At 41.7% G+C, this 22,562-nt stretch overlaps 1 protein-coding gene across 6 annotated transcripts in view; it reads right to left on the bottom strand.

Annotated features, from left to right (window-relative positions):
* Positions 1–272: 272 nt before the first annotated feature.
* Positions 273–22,562, bottom strand: part of KCNH8 (potassium voltage-gated channel subfamily H member 8) — a 506,682-nt gene continuing 484,392 nt past the window's right edge. For all 6 annotated transcript variants that reach the window (XM_068236110.1, XM_068236111.1, XM_068236113.1 and 3 more), the window contains 2 exons: positions 17,206–17,285; positions 273–1,544 (listed from right to left, as the gene is read on the bottom strand). In XM_068236110.1, coding sequence (XP_068092211.1) covers positions 825–1,544; positions 17,206–17,285 — 800 coding nt within the window. In that variant the 3' untranslated portion in view covers positions 273–824. The remainder of the gene's footprint in view (positions 1,545–17,205; positions 17,286–22,562) is intronic.

Raw genomic sequence — 22,562 nt, 5'->3', positions numbered from 1 at the left:
TTTGTTCTTACGTTAGACATATCTTTAAACCCCTTGAACATATCAGATGCATACATTCATCCAACTTACATGCAAATGGGATATTATATTAACTATTTACACTTTTATATTCTGAATAATAAATTGTTTAATTCAATATGCATAAGAATTGTGCATTTCTCTTGAAAACTGCAAGCTCTTACCAAAAAAAGACATTTAGTTATAAATATTTTAAATAGTTTAAATACATATTTCATACCAAGAATATAAAAATAGCATTTTTTTTCTGATAAATAAATTAAGAGGTTTCATTAAAATGACAAATAACGTGCAACGGCTAACCCACCATCTACCAACTCTATTTGGTTGATTGTCTAGGAGATGACATGCAGCGATAATTGTCCCTATGTCTTCTCTGAACTGACAAATAGACAGCAGGAATCATGGTCACCTGAAGCAAGCATTGACAGTGCTATTGTTTGCAAATGACAATCAGGCACTCAGGAAAGAGCGTTTGCTTTGTGATACAATAACTCCCCATGACATATGTGGTCATGTGTTCCTTTGTATACGGCTCCCAGCTGTTTTGACCCTTAGGGTCTTCAATCTGAAATAAAAAGTCTGGCTCACAGACTGATCGCTTACATAAGTAAAAGAAACACACCCACCACACTCCTAAATAAGTATGTTAAGGTACTGTGCTTTTTCGTATTTAATTTTCGGTTACATATTTTCCAGGATTGTTGCCAACCAACCACTGTATTTTTGTGTGTGCATTCTCACAGTCTCATGCACAAAGCATTATCATGTTGCTATTTCTGGTGAATATCACTCATCAGTTATCATTATACATTTATGGCTTTGTCATCTTTAAAATCTATCGTACTTGAAACAATGTCCTGGGTGTATTCTTCTGTTGACTGTCCGGATATTACAGCTGTTCCCTCTACATCCCATGATCCCGGCAGGTTTTCAAGGCTTAGTGAACTAATTGCTCCTTGGCTAAAACCTTCCTCTGATCTGCTGGGCAGGACAAGTTGTAGAGAAGTGTCAGAGGAAGAACACATAGATGGAGAAAGGGTTGCAGATATGGACTGCAGGGGAGTTAATGTGCTGTCCGAATGAGGTGACGTGCACTTCAAATAGGAATATTGGTCTGCCTGAATAACTTGATAATGTGATGGAGAGTACCCAAGGCCCGATGTGTAGTAATATTCACCTTCTAAAGAATTGTCTATATTTGATCCATTTCTTTGGGGGCTGCTTCCTACACTTGAAGGATCCATATTCCACAAGTCAGTAACAACAGTGCCTTGACATAACTGTGTCGGAGTTCCGACTAAGGAACCTTGTCTTTGCAGGCAAGATTGATTTGTTGTCCATGTCATGCTAGTTTGCATTTGGTCCATTGGGGAACCTATTGTGGTACCCATACCCTCCAACACAGTGCCATATGTCGAATAATATCCAACTGGTCTTTGTGCTGCCAATAAGTTTTCTAAAATATTCATGACAATCTTCATATCTTTGCTCAGTTGGGATACTTCATGGGTTAAAGTACTAACCTATGAAGATAAAATAAAACAGTTTATTTATGTGTTGATTTGCATTTGCATATTTGTGTTAGAACATGTTAGAAAATGTAATCACATTAATTCTTAGGAAAAATGTACTGGTTGCTCAGCTAAAAAAAACAAACTCCATAGGGGATTCTCAGCATGGCCTTTATTCCTTATATACACTCCTTGAAAAAGATTTATAAAAAGATGCTGGCCAGCCTTCATGCTCTCTGCACACTTTTTTGGGCAGTCGGACGGAGCAATTGCCATTCACTAAGTGCTTTTGAAAATAATGAAAACCCTGAGAATCACCCATGAGGAGATGGGCTAGTCTAAAACCTATCGGTTCTGTCAGATTTCTACTACTAACTGTAAGTAACAGCAACATAGGAGAAAAGTAATTTATGGCTCATGCTACTCTGAAAGAAACGTACTTCTTATCTGTATAGGTTTACATATATGTTATATTTTAAGATTTTCACGACAGTGGTCCTTTAACACATTAGCAGAAGCACCTAAGCTAACAAGCTTTACCTGTACAACAACAGGCAGGGAATCACCTGTCTAACAGTAAACTTTAGAGTACGACATCAGCATCAAATCCTTTGTTATTCTCCTGTGAAACGAATGTTGTCTTCATAGCAGGGTGCATAGAAAATTCTATGTTGAACAGAATTGGCTGGGTCACTTTAATACCTCCAGACTAGTAAAAATAAATAGACCAATTTGTAAAGAATGATGTTGCCCTGTCTTGACAGCATATCCTCATTATACATATAAACTCAGCTGTCAGATATATAGATAATGTGACAGGTACATTATTTACTGACATTCAAAGTTACAAATGCCACCAATTAGCTTGAATAATGTAATTGCCTAGCTAGTTGAATTCTGATACAGGTTTGACAGATGAATAAAATAATATCGCATAGGCTTGTAAGAAATGTTTCGCTAAGGTTTTTAGCAGTCATTAAACATTTCAGCGCAGATTTTAAATTAATGCTATCATGCCACTAGCCATTTCTTTTCCTGCTTCACCTAGAAAAGTATATCTTCCACTGCAAATTAATTTTAATAAAACATCCGTTATGTGCTTGGGTAGGTATATGCACAGCTGTTTTTCATATGCTTGGCTGTAGGACAAGTAGAAGCCAACAGGGACTACAGTTCACATTATAGGTTGATGCAGTGAATAACCTGCACAATACAAGGTGCTTGAGCTACTAAGCTTCATTAAGATTGGAGAACAGTGGAGAGCCTACTTGATCCTTAATACCTGTTGTAGTTTTATTAAAAATAATTTGCCAGCAGGTGGTATGCATTTGCAACCCTCATCTGAATCTTGTTAGACTCTAGCATAGATTGTTTAACTTTTTCAAATGTACGCATCTCATTTGGCTTTAACCTTTTAGCAAGTGGTTGGGATCCAGGAGATCATGTTAGCGGTGCAGCGCCACCTGGTGGTAAAAGAGGGGTGATGGAAAAGTCTCTTCCATCTCTTCCATCTCTTCCATCATCCCTCTTCCACCACGGGGTGGCGCTGAACTGCTGACACATTCTCCCGGATCCCAGTCACTTGTAATGTAATGTTATCGGAAGTGACCGGGACCCAGAAAACCTGTTGAGAGTCCAGAGCCGCTGGTGGAGGAAGTGGGTGGCTAACCTTAACCCCCCCCCCCCCAGTGGGGGACTAACCTTAAAACCCCATGGGCACCTAGCCTTAACCCCAGCATCCTGTTGAAAAAGGCACCCGCTATGCAAACTGTGGCTTCAAATAGTGGGCTATTTGTAGCTGCAGTGTGCATTGTGGGCCGCCCCGACACCCGCTTTCATAGTGCGTGCCCTTTTCAACAGGACACGCATTGCACCTTTTTCAACTACTCTAAACAAAATTCAGATCTTGACAAGGCAATTATGCTGATTGGTGTAAATTATAATGCAATTATGCTGATCGGTGTAAATTATAATTATTATCCTGGATGTCACATTTTCAAATCCCATTTTCTAATCCTTTGCATAGCCATGAATGCTGTAGCTGTGTATCTATTCATACGGGCTTAAGTCCTCCAGCACCTGTTGTTTTCTGTTGTGTGATATGTGTGTCACATTTTCACTCCTGACTGACCCACCTAGTAGTTGAATCTTTAAAGGAGAAAGCTGTACTTCAGTTTCTAGCACATATAGCTCATGAACACAGAACACTGCCCACTACTGTCCATATTTACTTAACATTCTGATTGCTATTAGAAATTGCATAATAACCTTTAAAGGAAAACATTTCTTTGTTACAGCTGATACAAATCCTACAATAAATCTGCACTGTTTCTACTTCCTGCTTTCATGGAAGCAGACGTATATTGTTAACATCCTGTGCTTTCAAATGAGCTTATCTGCCTTATCTGCCATGGCAGTCAGGTGACACATGAAAAATCAAATTACAACTTGTGAATGATTAGACAAAGATTAGGGGGGATTAGACAGGCTAAACTCTCTAAATATATACAGGGTGCATATCTCTATGTTTTCCTTCTGTCCTGTGCGTTAAGGTCCATTTTAAATGTAAGCGAAGCTGTGGTCTTGTGATTGCGCAAATTGAAATACTTGCAGTAAAATCTAAAAAGTATTGTGTTCTCATGACAGGTGCATACAGGCTCAGGTGCACTACATGTACATACCCAAAATAGTTATTGCAAGAATGCTATTTCACCAATTTTCTCCTCTGTTGAACTTTGGTCTGCTATGACACAATTAAAGGATAGCTAAGCTCTTGTTGAAAGTTTCATGTAACATACTGTATGTCAGTGTTATCCAGGCAATTATGTAATTTCATGTTATTAAATATTAACTTGGCATTTCAGTTTCCTGTCAGCTATGATGTTCCAGACATGGCAGGCATGATTCAGAATAGTGATGAGCAGCTGATCTGGCAGGTCATTTTCTCCCCAAAAAACAAGTGACAGTTTACATACTTTATACTTCCTAGTTCATGAGTGAAGCCGATATAAGTCTAAACAATAAATACTGCTGGGAATTGGGCGCCAAATGAAAACGGAAAAATATGGTAATGTTGTAAGTAAAACATTGCTAAATGTTACTGATATTTTACTACAGCTAAACCTAAACCTACTCTCACACAGAATGCTCCCCCTTCCGATGCTTAGCCTTAAAGAGAAATGCACCCTGTGTGTATTTAGAGAGTTCAGCCTGTCTAATTCCCCCCTCATTTGTGTCTAATCACATGTTTTTGATCACAAGTAATTTGATCTCTCCCCTGTGTCACCTGACTGCCATGGCAGAGATGGCAGATAATCTCATTTGAAAGGAAGTAGAAACAGTGCAGATTTATTTTAGGATTGTATCAGCTGCAACAAAGAAATGTTTTTTGTTTAACCACTTGAGGACCACAGTCTTTTCGCCCCTTAAGGACCAGAGCCTTTTTCTCCATTCAGACCACTGCAGCTTTCACGGTTTATTGCTCGGTCATACAACCTACCACCTAAAGGAATTTTACCTCCTTTTCTTGTCACTAATACAGCTTTCTTTAGCTGCTATTTGATTGCTGCTGCGAGTTTTAGTTTTTATTATATTCATCAAAAAAGACATGAATTTTGGCAAAAAAATGACTTTTTTAACTTGCTGTGCTGACATTTTTCAAATAAAGTAAAATTTCCTATACATTTGAGCGTGAAAGTTATTCTGCTACATGTCTTTGATAAAAAAAAAAAACCATTGAGTGTATATTTATTGGATTGGGTAAAAGTTATAGCGTTTACAAACTATGGTGCCAAAAGTGAATTTTCCCATTTTCAAGCATCTCTGACTTTTCTGCGCACCTGTCAGGTTTCATGAGGGGCTAAAATTCCAGGATAGTACAAATACCCCCCAAATGACCCCATTTTGGAAAGAAGACATCCCAAAGTATTCAGTGAGAGGCATGGTGAGTTCATAGAAGATTTTATTTTTTGTCACAAGTTAGCGGAAAATGACACTTTGTGAAAAAAAAAAAAAGTTTCCATTTCTTCTAACTTGCGACAAAAAAAATTAAATCTGCCACGGACTCACTATGCTCCTCTCTGAATACCTTGAAGTGTCTACTTTCCAAAATGGGGTCATTTGTGGGGTGTGTTCACTGTCCTGGCATTTTGGGGGGTGCCTAATTGTAAGCACCCCTGTAAAGTCTAAAGATGCTCATTGGACTTTGGGCCCCTTAGCGCAGTTAGGCTGCAAAAAAGTGCCACACATGTGGTATTGCCATACTCAGGAGAAGTAGTATAATGTGTTTTGGGGTGTATTTTTACACATACCCATGCTGGGTGGGAGAAATATCTCCGTAAATGACAATTGTTTTATTTTTTTTTACACACAATTGTCTATTTATAGAGATATTTCTCCCACTCAGCATGGGTATGTGGAAAAATACACCCCAAAACACATTATACTACTTCTCCTGAGTACGGCGATACCACATGTGTGGCACTTTTTTGCACCCTAACTGCGCTAAGGGGCCCAAAGTTCAATGAGTACCTTTAGGATTTCACAGGTCATTTTGAGAAATTTCGTTTCAAGACTACTCCTCACGGTTTAGGGCCCCTAAAATGCCAGGACAGTATAGGAACCCCACAAATTACCCCATTTTAGAAAGAAGACACCCCAAGGTATTCCGTTAGGAGGATGGTGAGTTCATAGAAGATTTTTTTTTTTGTCACAAGTTAGCGGAAATTGATTTTAATTGTTTTTTTTCACAAAGTGTCATTTTCCGCTAACTTGTGACAAAAAATAAAACCTTCTATGAACTCACCATACTCCTAACGGAATACCTTGGGGTGTCTTCTTTCTAAAATGGGGTCATTTGTGGGGTTCCTATACTGCCCTGGCATTTTAGGGGCCCTAAACCGTGAGGAGTAGTCTTGAAACCAAATGTCGCAAAATGACCTGTGAAATCCTAAAGGTACTCATTGGACTTTGGGCCCCTTAGCGCACTTAGGGTGCAAAAAAGTGCCACACATGTGGTACCGCCGTATTAAGGAGAAGTAGTATAATATGTTTTGGGGTGTATTTTTACACATACCCATGCTGGGTGGGAGAAATATCTCTGTAAATGACAATTGTTTGATTTTTTTTACACACAACTGTCCATTTACAGAGAGATTTCTCCCACCCAGCATGGGTATGTGTAAAAATACACCCCAAAACACAATATACTACTTCTTCTGAGTACGGCGATACCATATGTGTGACACTTTTTTGCAACCTAGGTGCGCTAAGGGGCCTAACGTCCTATTCACAGGTCATTTTGAGGCATTTGGATTCTAGACTACTGCTCACGGTTTAGGGCCCCTAAAATGCCAGGGCAGTATAGGAACCCCACAAGTGACCCCATTTTAGAAAGAAGACACCCCAAGGTATTCCGTTAGGGGTATGGTGAGTTCATAGAAGATTTTATTTTTTGTCACAAGTTAGTGAAAAATGACACTTTGTGAAAAAAACAATAAAAATCCAATTTCCGCTAACTTTTGACAAAAAATAAAATCTTCTATGAACTCATCATACACCTAACAGAATACCTTGGGGTGTCTTCTTTCTAAAATGGGGTCACTTGTGGGGTTCCTATACTGCCCTGGCATTTTACGGGCCCAAAACTGTGAGTAGTCTGGAAACCAAATTTCTCAAAATGACTGTTCAGGGGTATAAGCATCTGCAAATTTTGATGACAGGTGGTCTATGAGGGGGCAAATTGTGTGGAACCGGTCATAAGCAGGGTGGCCTCTTAGATGACAGGATGTTTGGGGCCTGATCTGATGGATAGGAGTGCTAGGGGGGTGACAGGAGGTGATTGATGGGTGTCTCAGGGGGCGGTTAGAGGGGAAAATAGATGCAATCAATGCACTGGGGAGGTGATCGGAAGGGAGTCTGAGGGGGATCTGAGGGTTTGGCCGAGTGATCAGGAGCCCACACGGGGCAAATTAGGGCCTGATCTGATGGGTAGGTGTGCTAAGGGGTGACAGGAGGTGATTGATGGGTGTCTCAAGGTGTGATTAGAGGGGGGAAATAGATGCAAGCAATGCACTAGCGAGGTGATCAGGGCTGGGGTCTGAGGGCGTTCTGAGGTGTGGGCGGGTGATTGGGTGCCCGCAAGGGGCAGATTAGGGTCTAATCTGATGAGTGACAGTGACAGGTGGTGATAGGGGGTGATTGATGGGTAATTAGTGGGTGTTTAGAGGAGACAAGAGATGTAAACACTGCACTTGGGAGGTGATCTGATGTCGGATCTGCGGGCGATCTATTGGTGTGGGTGGGTGATCAGATTGCCTGCAAGGGGCAGGTTAGGGGCTGATTGATGGGTGGCAGTGACAGGGGGTGATTTATGGGTGGCAGTGACAGAGGGTGATTGATAGGTGATTGACAGGTGATCAGTGGGTTATTACAGGGAATAACAGATGTAAATATTGCACTGGTGAATTGATAAGGGGGGGTCTGAGGGCAATCTGAGCGTGTGGGCGGGTGATTGGGTGCCCGCAAGGGGCAGATTAGGGTCTAATCTGATGGGTAACAGTGACAGGTGGTGATAGGGGGTGATTGATGGGTAATTAGTGGGTGTTTAGAGGAGAGAAGAGATGTAAACACTGCACTTGGGAGGTGATCTGATGTCGGATCTGCGGGCGATCTATTGGTGTGGGTGGGTGATCAGATTGCCCGCAAGGGGCAGGTTAGGGGCTGATTGATGGGTGGCAGTGACAGGGGGTGATTGCTGGGTGGCAGTGACAGGGGGTGATTGAAAGGTGATTGACAGGTGATCAGTGGGTTATTACAGGGAATAACAGATGTAAATATTGCACTGGCGAATTGATAAGGGGGGGGTCTGAGGGCAATCTGAGCGTGTGGGCGGGTGATTGGGTGCCCGCAAGGGGCAGATTAGGGTCTAATCTGATGGGTAACAGTGACAGGTGGTGATAGGGGGTGATTGATGGGTAATTAGTGGGTGTTTAGAGGAGAGAAGAGATGTAAACACTGCACTTGGGAGGTGATCTGATGTCAGATCTGCGGGCGATCTATTGGTGTGGGTGGGTGATCAGATTGCCCGCAAGGGGCAGGTTAGGGGCTGATTGATGGGTGGCAGTGACAGGGGGTGATTGCTGGGTGGCAGTGACAGGGGGTGATTGATAGGTGATTGACAGGTGATCAGTGGGTTATTACAGGGAATAACAGATGTAAATATTGCACTGGCGATTTGATAAGGGGGGGTCTGAGGGCAATCTGAGCGTGTGGGCGGGTGATTGGGTGCCCGCAAGGGGCAGATTAGGGTCTAATCTGATGGGTAACAGTGACAGGTGGTGATAGGGGGTGATTGATGGGTGATTGATGGGTAATTAGTGGGTGTTTAGAGGAGAGAAGAGATGTAAACACTGCACTTGGGAGGTGATCGGATGTCGGATCTGCGGGCGATCTATTGGTGTGGGTGGGTGATCAGATTGCCTGCAAGGGGCAGGTTAGGGGCTGATTGATGGGTAGCAGTGACAGGGGGTGATTGACGGGTGATTGACGGGTGATTGACGGGTGATTGACAGGTGATTGACAGGTGATCAGGGGGGATAGATGCATACAGTACTCTGGGGGGGGGGTCTGGGGAGAATCTGAGGGGTGGGGGGGTGATCAGGAGGGAGTAGGGGGCAGATTAGGGACTAAAAAAAAAATAGCGTTGACAGATAGTGACAGGGAGTGATTGATGGGTGATGGGTACAAACAGTGGTCTGGGGGGTGGGCAGGGGGGGGTCTAAAGGGGTGCTGTGGGCGATAAGGGGGCAGGGGGGGAAATCAGTGTGCTTGGGTGCAGACTAGGGTGGCTGCAGCGTGCCCTGGTGGTCCCTCGGACACTGGGACCACCAGGGCAGGAGGCAGCCAGTATAATAGGCTTTGTATACATTACAAAGCCTATTATACATACGTGCAGCGGCGATCTGGGTGCTAGTAACCCGCCGGCGCTTCCGAACGGCCGGCGGGTTACAGCGAACGTTTGGCGGAGCCAGTCCCCGGCGGCTGATCGCGTCACGAATGACGCGATCGCCGCATAGCCACTCCCGCAGCCGCCCCCGCCGATGGGCGTATTGCGGTCGTTTGGGCCCGGACTTTGCCGCCGCCCATCGGCTGGGGGCCGTCCTTAAGTGGTTAAAGGTTATTATGCTGTTGTGTATCTTTTAGAGCAGAAAGGAAGTTTTGAGTTCAGGTCTGCTTTAAGAGCCTCCTTCTTGAAGCCTAACCTAACGCCCTCCTATGTCCCTACCCTCATCGCAGAGGGATAAATGGGGAGATACAGTCATTGAAAGAGACCCTCATACTCTGAAAGAAGGGAAGACTCCCAGACTCTCACGCACACTCTCATATCTAAAAAGCCTCTTGCTAAGTGCTCTGCTGTACCAGAGGTCCAAAGGCTCCGGAGAGGGAAAGATCGGGGTGACACCATAGGCCCGGCAGGATCCCATATTCCATATGATTGGTAAATATGAATTGTAATTATATTAAAGCCAATTAAAGTGTAAGCTTGGATAGTAGTTGATTCCATATATTGTAAAGTCATACCCTAAAAAACACTAACTTTCTTAGTGTTGCAAACTGGGAACACTTGTGCTTACTGTGGGTTAATTTTTTCCCCCTAAATTTTTAGTAATATATATATTAAGATGTCCAAGTGTGAGACTTAGTAGGGAAAGAGGGATTGGATATAAACGTTTCATTAACATATCAGGTCAAATTTCACATTCCTACTTTGTCTACAAACTTAAAGCGGATCTGAGATAAAAAAAACTAACTATAACAAGTAACTCGTCTATATATCTTATCTAAAGTTTAGATAGTTTACACAGCAAATCTAGCTGCAAACAGCTTCAATAGAATATAATTATTTCTTCCTGTGATACAATGACAGCAGCCATGTTGTTTGTAAACAGTACACACAAGCTAGCCTATCTGCATCTTCAGCACTCAGCCTGTGAAAAAAACCTAATCCCCCCTCCTCCTCCCTCCTCCCCTCTGCCTCTGAAATCTCTGGCTAGTAATACATCCCCCTTCTCCTGCCCAGACTGAGTTCCCATGAGCCCTTGCTACTGTCTGAAAATGCCAAAGCTCTCTGAAAAACTGTGGGTGAGGCTTGTCTAGTTTATAGGGAATTAGAGTATTAAAACAAAAACAAAAACGTATTTGGCTTGAGGAATGCCCTATAAACAATAAGAAAGGAACACAATTATGCAATGAGTAAACGTTCATCTCAGATCCACTTTAAGTTTGCTGTATAAATAAGAATGTATAGAAAAGTATAATATATGCTACTTTGTGGTTATATATTGGAGTTTTAGACAAGTCAGATTGCTTTTATAATTTCCCTTGTCTTCAAGATAGATGGTGCATTACAATCAAGTCTTGCAGAAAAGTAAATGTATGCCATCTTGTGGTTGAACGGACTACTGTGATTTATGATCTTATTGGTTAACATCTCGTGATCAATTTTGCTCTGAAGTTGTGCAGTCAGCTTACACTGAGAAGTAGCTTGTGGTTTTATATGATTCAGAAATACAATTTGCAATTGTTCTCATATATTCATGTATTTATAATAAATTAATTATTTTAAATAGTTGTTCTGACTTTTTACTCTTTGTAAAGAGAGTATTGAGAAATGTTGCTATTGAACTTAGAGTTTGGCATATGATATAGTAAGACTCTTCCCCTTTATTTTTCGTAGGAGGTCTTAGCTTTAGATTTTTATACTTCCGGTTACAGTCTATGTGACTGTAATCATAAATAGCCTAACAGCTGATTATAATACAAACTTCTATCTTGTTTTATTTTTTTAAAATTAGTGCATGTAGATTGTTTCACCGTGGATGTAGTAGACAGTATGTTTTCATAATAGCTTTAGTTTGTTTATTTTTTCTTGCTACTTCACATTATACATTTGACTGGAAGACACTTTGCTTTATTTTTCATTCACGAATCATTGTTGTTTTCCACTGAGGTGAATAATGTAAGTCAGTTGTTTTGGATTAGTTCTAATGGATTTAACTTTTTAGATCCACATTTTGTGCACTGTATTTAATGAATTAGTTGTACAGTATTCTACCTAATGTGCCCAATGCACCATTCAATTGCAATAAATACTATAAACAAGCTTCTAAAAAGACCCTGTATGAAAATGCATTCTTTTCAAATTCCCCAAGAATTAGCAAGCAGCCCTGTTTACGCAATCCTGCTTAGAATTGTACAAGAAAAATAGGGTAATAATGTTCTATCTATCTAGCTATCTATCTATCCATCTATCTATCTCTATATGGGCCTGATGCCAACATTAAATGCTGGTGAGTCCGTTAATCAGGCGATCAAATTTCATTTAGCCCTAGGCAGGGTGTTAAAAAAACTAGTTTGGGTGATATCATCGCCCAGCAAGTTCCTTATACCCTATCCTATTACACTTTGCATGCCTCTGGGAAGCGATGCTTTCCGGCAGACATGAGCATTAGCTTAGACCTCCAAAGAGCAGGTCTAAACATACTGACGCATGTTATTGCTGCATCTAGGGTCTTCTTTTATAAGGAGACCCCCAGAGCTCCCTGTTGGGCCGCCGCACATCTCTGAAGCCCAGATACCTCACAGCAATTTACCTTCCGCTGCTGAACATCCGCCACCTCTTGCCACAAGTCCTCATTGTGTAATTACAGTGTATGAGTCACTGTAATTACTCTCTCTCTATCGCAGAGCCCCAGCAAAGCATCTTTGTATCTCCTGCCAGAGGCTCTCCATTGGTCTAATGTCTGGACCATTTCATTGGTCCAGACAGTAGACCAATGGGGAGCCCCGGCAGAAGGGGCGGGATTATGTGCCAGAAGGCAGTGCTCATGGGCCTGGCATGGTAAAACTTTATTTAAAACACCATGGCCCATATACAATTGATTTTTTCACCTAAGTTATCTCCTAGGAGATAATTTTCATCTTCTTTTTAAACTAAATTTTGAGCATTTTACAATTGAAAAAGTACGCAAAGGTTGGTGAAAAAGTACTATCAAATTAATTTTGAGTATTTTCTTGCTTGCTGGTGGCTTAAAAGGCATTTTATTACAAGTTGTGAAAATATCACCTAAGAGAAAACTCAGGTGAAAAAGTGAATTGCATATGGCCACATGGCCCATATGCAATTCACTTTTTCACCTGTGTTTTCTCCTAGGTGATACTTTCACAACTTGTAAATAAAATGCCTTTTACACCACAAGCAAGCAAACAAATACTTAAAATAATTTTGACAGTACTTTTTCTTATTTTTTGCCCTTTTTCCATTGAAAAGTGCTAAAAAGTTAAATAAAATTGAAGATATAAAATTATCTCCTAGGAGAAAACTCAGGAGAAAAAGGCAATTGCATATGGCCCAATGTGTGCACACAAAATCACAGCAAAATTGCATTTGAAGTCCTGAAAATATGTAGGACTTCCTTCTGTGTCAAAAAGACATGGGCCCATATGCAATTCATTTTTTCTCTTAAGTTTTCTCCTAAGTGATATTTTGAAACGTGTCAGTAAAATGCCTTTTATACCAACAAGAAGCAAAAAAATACTCAAAATAATTTTGATAGTACTTTTTAACCAACCTTTTGGTACTTTTTCAATTCCAAAGTGCTGAAAAGTTATTCTAAATCGAAGATGAAAAAATATCTGTTAGGAGAAAACGCAGGAGAAAATTTTAATTGCATATGGGTCATGGAGAGATAAAAAAAGGATTTCCCTCTCATATTTTAAGTTCATGGTTGGCATGCAATTTGATGTTTCATGCTGTAAAGGTAGTTCAGCTTCTGAAGTATTTTGCATGACACAACTGTTTGTGAAAAGATTAGGGAGGAATAGGTCTTCAAAGGAAAGAGTTCAGATGCTAAAAAAGAGCTCCTGGACTATGGTTGAAGGGCTCAAAGAATTAGCCAGCGCGACTCAAACTATGTGCACACTTCAATGTGTCCTTAGCCAAAACAATGGGTTTATCCAGAAATCTAAACTGTATTCAGGTGTCCCCCAATGTTGTTGACCTCCATTTCAGCAATCTTCCTAAATAGATCACCCTCCTTTGGGAATTTCAAAGGAAGTTCCCATAGCAAGTTGCTGCTTAAAGGAAAACTTAAGTCAACTATAAAAAATGAGATTTACTCACCTGGGGCTCCTCTCAGCCCCCAGCAGCCGATCGGTGCCCTCGCAGCCCCGGTCTGACGCTCCAGGACCCGCCGGCGAACACTTCCGGTTTGCCCGTCACCGGCCAACAGACATGGGAACGCGAGTGATTCTTCGCGTTCCCAGCCTGTGTATCGCCCCCTATGATGCTATTGCGACCAGCTGGCCGCAATAGCAGCATAGGGGGCGATATACAGACTGGGAACGCAAAGAATCACTCGCGTTCCCATGCCTGTCGGCCGGTGACGGCCAAACCGGAAGTGTTCGCCGGCGGGTGCAGGAGCATCTGAGCGGGGCTGCGAGGGCACCGATCGGCTGCTGAGGGCTGAGGGGAGCCCCAGGTGAGTAAATCTCATTTTTTGTAGTTCACTTAAGTTTTCCTTTAAGCATTCACCTCCTTATTTCTCCATAGAGAAGGACATGCTGCTCATTTGTAGAGATGGCCCGAACAGTTCCCCGGTGAACGGTTCCCAGTGAACTTCAGTGGTTCGCGTTTGCGGTGAACCACACATTTTTTTCAAAAAAGTTTGTGTTCGCATTTTTCCCATAGACTTTAATGCCCGCCGACTTTAGCGGTTAATAGCAAAGTCCCCTTACATAGTAAAAACACCAAATTTGCAGGGTATGTATGTAGAGTAACTACAAGACAAAAAAAAATGTTTTTTTCAAAAAGACTTTATAGTTTTTGAGAAAATCGATTTTAAAGTTTCATTGTAAATTCTCCTTCTGACCGTGGGAAAATTAATCCCCGCCGAATTTAGCGGTTAATATCAAAGCCCCTTTAAAAGCTAAAAACACCAACATTGCTGGGGATGTTAAGAAAAACAGTGGGAATAAGAGGAAAAAAACATTTTTCAAAAAGACCTTATACTTTTTGAGAAAATCGATTTTAAAGTTTCAAAGAAAAAAGAGCCTATTCATTAAAAAAGAGCCGATTCATTAACAAGAACCGGATCATTCATGAACCGTTAGTATAGCTTAGAATGCGTCCTGTGCAGGATGTATAGCTGCCGGCTCCTGCTGTCTCTCCCCACCTACCTTCACCTGTCACCCTCACCTAGGCTGGCACCCGGGTGCACCAGGTGCCAGCCTAGGTGAGGGTGACAGGTGAAGGCAGGTGGAGGGTAGCAGAGATCTTCAATCAACTTAATTGAAGATCACAAGATAAGAGGGTACTGTATTTGTGGGATCATTTACCAAGGATATTGGCGTAGGAATTTTTTTAAAGGTACAGGTAAGTATTTCTGGTTAATTAAGAACATGAAAGGATTTTTTTGTTATGTTTTTATTTCATTTAACCCTTTGTGGAGATGGGTAAGGGGTACTTTGTACCCCTATACTCATTTCTCCTGGGAGGGGGGTGGGCATCTGGGGGCCCCTTCTTAAAGGGTACTCCCAGATGCCACAATGAACCCCCCCAGGGAGTCATCGCCCCCACCTCCTCCTGGGGCACTGGAGGTGGGGAAGAGCCCCTTGTCCATGGATTAAACAGGGGCTTGGGGGAGAGGGGAAGGCTTGGCCGAACCTCTCCCCCGGAGCCCCCCATACCATGGACCATGCGGGCTGGTATAGCTGGTATAGCTCAGGGTGTAAAGCCCCACACCGCCGGGGCTTCTGGCTATCCCAGCCTGCATGTGGGACAAGGAGTGACAGAGAGCTCGGTAGGTAGGACCCCACATCATTTTTTTCAGATTTCCCACATTCAGCATATGAAAATAATTAAAAAAAAATATTTAAAAAAAAAATTGTTTCCTGCTATCTTTTTAACATATCCTGCAAATTTGGTGTTGCTAGGATGTAAGGGGCCTTTGCTATTAACTACTTAACTGTACAACAATATGCCTTCTACCTGCATGCGACATGTCGTGAGCTTCAGACTTTGCTAACAGACATGGTGGGGAGCCCAATAAAAGCATATGGCAAAATTCAGCACTTTTGCAGCCCTATAACTCTGGTTTGCAGAGATGTAGGGAACCCAACGTTGGAGTGCAAGTACAACAATATGCCTTCTACCTGCATGCGACATGTCTGGAGCTTCAGACTTTGCTAACGGCCATGGCAGGGATTTACATTTGTCACCGCCCATCATTGCCAAAAAAACAAGCTTTTGTGACCCTAGGCTATGACCTCTTTGGCCTATGGGCCCCAAACTCACCAGTCCTGAGCCCCCTAAAAGACCCTACAATGCTAGAAAATTTGCCCTGCTGAGCCATCGTCTTTTGAAAAGATTTGAGATTTTGGACCCCAATGAAAGCCAATGGCAAAATTCAGCACTTTTGCACCCCCATAACTATGGTTTGCAGAGATGTATGGAACCCAACGTTGGAGTGCAAGTACAACAATATGCCTTCTACCTGCATGCGACCCATGGGTGCACTGGGTGCCAGCCTAGGTGAGGGGGACAGGTGAAGGCAGGTGGGGAGAAACAGCGGGAGCCGGCAACTATACGTCCTGCACAGGACACATTCTAAGCTATACTAACGGTTCATGAATGATCCGGTTATTTTTAATGAATCGGCTCTTTTTTTAATGAATCAGCAATTTTTCTTTGAAACTTTAAAATCGATTTTCTCAAAAAGTATAAGGTGTTTTTGAAAAATGTTCCTCTTGTTCCCACTGTTCTTCTTAATATTCCCAGCCATTTTGGTGTTTCTAGCTTTTAAAGGGGCTTTGCTATTAACCACAAAAGTCGGCGGGCTTTTAATTTTCCCACGGTCAGAAGGAGAATTTTCTCAGAGGGCAAAACTTGAATGTACCAAAATAAAATATTTTATTGTTTTCAACAATGATGTTGCATTTTAATAGCTTGTGGAAAAGGCATAAAATGCTAAACTATTGACAACTTTCAGCCAAAGAGACATTTTCAGGACTGTCTGCAATCTCTCTAGCTCCCCCGGAAGTGTTACATGAAAGAGGAGGGGTTAGTTTGGAAAACCATCAGTATGTCAAGGTTTTTACAGATGGAGAACTAGCTTGGATTATGTAACTGGAACATATAATCATCTGCAAGTCACAAAGTTTTCTGGATTTCACGTAAACCATTTTTGTATGTTCAGTTATTACTTTGACTATATTAAATGCTGCTTGAAAAAGCAACATCTGTGCCATTCAAACTCCTCCCCCTACTTAATCATCACCCACATGAAGCTGTCAGGGTGGAGCTGTGGGGTGCAAGTACACTTTTTCTCCAGACCTGACCCTTTTCACCTTCTTTGCAAGGAGCTGAAAGAAGAGGAGGGATAGGTCAGGTGTCAGGTTCCCAGTAAGGAGCTCTCACTCTCCTAAAGACATCATACTTTGTGCACAGATCTCTAGGTCATGTGACTAGCTTTTGTAAAGGAAATTGTCTCGGGAATGCTTGCATAAAATATGAAGCATTTCTGAATAATGGTATAATCCTTTACTAACCTTTACTAACTATCAACAATCTGGGAGGACAAACTAAGGTTTTAAATAAAAACAAAACCATAAATACCTCATGGTTTAGCCTCGTAATCTGTTGTTTGGTTTCCTCTGCTGTGACGAAAAGAAGTGCTGGGTTGAATTCAGACAAATCTGCAGAAACAAAAGAGAAGAAATCGATAAGCCAATTTTTTTTTCTTGTTAGCTGCTTTTAAGATGAGTTTCATTAGGCACAACCAAATCTCAGTTAACATAAAATGGTGACAATGAAATTTCATGAAACAATAGCATTTCTGTAAAAAGTAAAAAGTCCACCTGACTATAGTGAGGCTTATCCAGTGGTATAAATTCACCACTATCTTCTTTCTCTTCCTGTTACCACTGTGTTTCTCAGCATTTCTGTCAATTCAGCTCCCTCAGCCAGCAAAACCATCTGCTCACATCTTCAAACAAATGCTTTTCATGCAAAATTTTATAAATAAAAATACTGGTGTTATCCATGTAGATGTGTAAATGATTATCCCATATGCTATTTTTTCCATCACATAATAACACAACATCAAGTCTATTCCATTTAAAATCTCCACTTTTTTGAATCTTTAGCTATCAGTTCTGTGGACATTTATAATCACTGCTATATCTTACTGGTACAGGCAATGCCATGCAACCAGCTTACCAACAGTTCTTTCTCGGTGCTATTTCCTTCTGTACACTTCTATAACCTTCCTCTACTCTATGCCCTTACGCTATTCCTCCTACTGATATGCCCAACACTAACCTTCCTACCAATAACGTTAACACTAACATTCCTACCAAAATTCCTAACACTTGTGCAGCTTACTGTCACCTTGTCAAACACTCACATCACTGTCAAACACTGACACCACTTAGGGAATCTTTACAGATGGCTATACCAAACTCTAACACCTCATCACCTCTTTCCGATCACTCCTTATGTCTTGCCAAACTCTCATGCCAATTATCGCCACATTAAAGTGATTCCGAGCTGAAGCTCAGGATTAAAATTAGATACTTTTCTGAAGAGAGGGAAGCCTGAGGATCCTATTGAGGCTTCCCTCGGTGCTCTGATGTCCCCCCTCAGTACGCGCAGCACCCCTCCAGATAGGGGTCATGCTCCTCCTGTTTCTAGCATGGCTGCGCATGCCCAGTAGCATGGAGCTGCTTGAACAAGAGCAGTTCTGGTTTACTGGACATGCGCATATGGGCTTGCTCAGCTACTGCACAGCCACGCTGCTGGAAGAGGAGCTGTGCGGTCCACTCAGCTCGCTCCCGCTTGTTCTCTACCTCCCATCTCCATAGTGGTGCATTTGATAAAGGCACCCATTAACCATTTCCGGACCGCAGTGATAGAGATCTACGCCCTGTTTTGATGGGCTCCTGGCTGGCAGGGCGTAGATCTCTATCACCGGCGCCGCCGCGATCGCGCGCACCGAACCGGCTGCACTTAGCTGTCTTATGACAGCTAAGGCTTCCGGGTATCGGCAGGAGCCGTCACTGATTGGCTCCCTGCCGTGTGATCGCTGTGAGCCAATCACAGCGATCACCCTCCGAAAGGCAACATAGTTGCCGTTCCGCCTCCCTCTCCCTGTCACTGTGGATCTTGTGTGACAGGGAGAGACGCACAGCCTGCAGCCGTGACAGGCTGTGCGATTTTAGTCTAAAAAATAAACTTGTTTCCAGCTCTCCTCCCCCATGTATCCCTTGATCCCCTCCCAACCACCTATACAGTATATAGATCTATATAGATCTATATATATATATATATATATATATAGATCTATATATATATATATAGATCTATATATATAGATCTATATATATATAGATCTATATATATATATATATATAGATCTATATATATAGATCTATATATATATAGAGATCTATATATATATATATATATATATATATATATATAGATCTATATATATATATATATATAGATCTATATATATATATATAGATCTATATATATATATATAGATCTATATATATATGTATATATAGATCTATATATATATATATATATATATATATATATATATAGATCTATATATATATATATATATATATAGATCTATATATATATATATATATAGATCTACATATATATATATATATATATAGATCTATATATATATATATATATATATATATATATATATATATATATATATATATATATATATATATATATATATATATATATATATATATATATATATATAGATCTATATATATATATATAGATCTATATATATATATAGATCTATATATATATATATATATATATAGATCTATATATATATATATATATATATATATATATATAGATCTATATATATATATATATATATATATATATATATAGATCTATATATATATATATAGATCTATATATATATATATACAGAGATATATATATATATATTTAAATACATATATATATATATATATATATATATATATATATATTTACTGGATTGTGATTTTAACCACTTGCCGACCGCCCCTACCTAGGGGCGGCGGCAAAGTGGAGCCCGCAACGACCGCAATACGCCGATCGGCGGCGGCTCGTTGCGGACTAGCTGGCCGGGGATCGCACGCTGGATGTGCCCACCCGCGACGTCAACCCGCCAACCAATTAGCAGCGGCGGCGGGTTGTTAACCCCCGATCTGCCGCATGTAAAGCGGATAATACGCTTTGTAATGTATACAAAGCGTATTATACAGGCTGCCTCCTGCCCTGGTGGTCCCAGTGATTGAGGGACCACCAGGGCAGGTTGCAGCCCTCCTAGTAAGTACCCAAGCACACTGATCCTGCCCCCTGATCGCCCACTGCACCCATCAGACCCCCCCTGCCCACCCCTCAGACACCTGTTTGCACCCAATCACCCCCCTAATCACCCATTAATCACTCCCTGTCACTATCTCAACGCTATTTTTTAGATTAGGTCCTAAACTGCCCCCTGGGGGCTCCTGAACACACCCCCCCCCACACCCTCAGATCCTCCCTAGACCCTCCCCCCTGTGTACTGTATACATCTATTCTTCCCTATAATCACCCACTGATCACCTGTCAATCACCCATCAATCACCCCCTGTCACCACCTGTCACTGCCACCCATCAGATCAGACCCTAACCTGCCTTTTGCGGGCACCTGATCACCCACCCACACCCTCAGATTGCGTGCAGACCCACCCTCAGATCACCTCTGAAAGTGCATTGTGTACATCTGTTCTCCCCTCTAATCATCCACTGATCACCCATCAATCACCCTGTCACCACCTGTCACTGCTACCCATCAGATCAGACACTAATCTGCCCCTTGCGGGCACCCAATCACCCGCCCACACCCTAAATTAGCCCCCCAGACCCCCTCTGATCAACTCGCCAGTGCATTGCTTGCATATATTCTCCTCTGTAATCACCTACTGATCACCTATCAACCACCCCATCACCCCCTGTCACCACCTGTCACTGCTACCCATTAGATCAGGCCCTAATATGCCCCCTGCGGGCTTCTGATCACCCGGCCAAACCCTCACCCGCCCCACCGCAGTGACAGAAATTTTTTTTCTGATCACTGCTGGTACGACTTAATTGCCATGTCCAGGTCACGATTTGAGAACATTCCTGCACTTCAGTGCCAATACAACCTGTCATCTAAGAAGCCACCCTGCTTATGACCGGTTCCACAAAATTCGGCCCCTCATAGACCACCTGTCATCAAAATTTGCAGATGCTTATACCCCTGAACAGTCATTTTGAGGCATTTGGTTTCCAGACTACTCCTCGTGGTTTTGGGCCCCTAAAATGCCAGGGCAGTATAGGAACCCCACAAGTGACCCCATTTTAGAAAGAAGACACCCCAAGGTATTCCGTTAGGTGTATGACGAGTTCATAGAAGATTTTATTTTTTGTCAAAAGTTAGCGGAAATTGATTTGTATTGTTTTTTTTCACAAAGTGTCATTTTCCACTAACTTGTGACAAAAAATAAAATCTTCTATGAACTCACCATACACCTAACGGAATACCTTGGGGTGTCTTCTTTCTAAAATGGGGTCACTTGTGGGGTTTCTATACTGCCCTGGCATTTTAGGGGCCCTAAACCGTGAGGAGTAGTCTAGAAACCAAATGCCTCAAAATGACCTGTGAATAGGACGTTGGGCCCCATAGCGCACCTAGGCTGCAAAAAAGTGTCACACATGTGATATCGCCGTACTCAGGAGAAGTAGTATAATGTGTTTTGGGGTGTATTTTTACACATACCCATGCTGGGTGGGAGAAATCTCTCTGTAAAGGGACAATTGTGTGTAAAAAAAATCAAAACATTTTAATTTACAGAGATATTTCTCCCACCCAGCATGGGTATGTGTAAAAATAAACCCCAAAACACATTATACTACTTCTCCTGAGTACGGCGATACCACATGTGTGACACTTTTTTGCAACCTAGGTGCGCTAAGAGGCCCAACGTCCTATGAGTACCTTTAGAATTTCACAGGTCATTTTGAGGCATTTGGTTTCTAGACTACTCCTCACGGTTTAGGGCCCCTAAAATGCCAGGGCATTATTGGAACCCCACAAGTGACCCCATTTTAGAAAGAAGACACCCCAAGGTATTCAATTAGGTGTATGGGGAATTCATAGAAGATTTTATTTTTTGTCACAAGTTAGTGGAAAATGACACTTTGTGACAAAAAACAATAAAAATCAATTTCCGCTAACTTGTGAAAAAAAATGAAATCTTCTATGAACTCCCCATACTACTAACGGAATACCTTGGGGTGTCTTCTTTCTAAAATGGGGTCACTTGTAGGGTTCCTATACTGTCCTGGCATTTTAGGGGCCCTAAACCGTGAGGAGTAGTCTAGAAAATAAATGCCTCAAAATGACCTGTGAAATCCTAAAGGTACTCATAGGACTTTGGGCCCCTTAGCGCAGTTAGGGTGCAAAAAAGTGTCACACATGTGGTATCGCCGTACTCAGGAGAAGTAGTATAATGTGTTTTGGGGTGTATTTTTACACATACCCATGCTGGGTGGGAGAAATATCTCTGTAAATGGACAATTGTGTGTAAAAAAATCAAAAGAAATCTCATTTACAGAGATATTTCTCCCACCCATCATGGGTATGTATAAAAATACACCCCAAAACACATTATACTATTTCTCCTGAGTAAGGCGATACCACATGTGTGACATTTCTTTTGCAGCCTAGGTGCGCTAAGGGGCCCAAAGTCCTATGAGCACCTTTAGGCTTTACAGGGGTGCTTACAATTTAGCACCCCCCAAAATGCCAGGACAGTAAACACACCCCACAAATGACCCCATTTTGGAAACTAGACACTTCAAGGTATTCAGAGAGGGGCATGGTAAGTCCGTGGCAGATTTCATTTTTTTTT

The sequence above is a fragment of the Hyperolius riggenbachi genome, chromosome 5 (genome assembly GCF_040937935.1).
Source record: "Hyperolius riggenbachi isolate aHypRig1 chromosome 5, aHypRig1.pri, whole genome shotgun sequence".
Classification (NCBI taxonomy): Eukaryota; Metazoa; Chordata; class Amphibia; order Anura; family Hyperoliidae; genus Hyperolius; species Hyperolius riggenbachi.
Note: the sequence above shows the minus strand (reverse complement) of the source record. Positions and strands in the feature narration are given on the sequence as shown.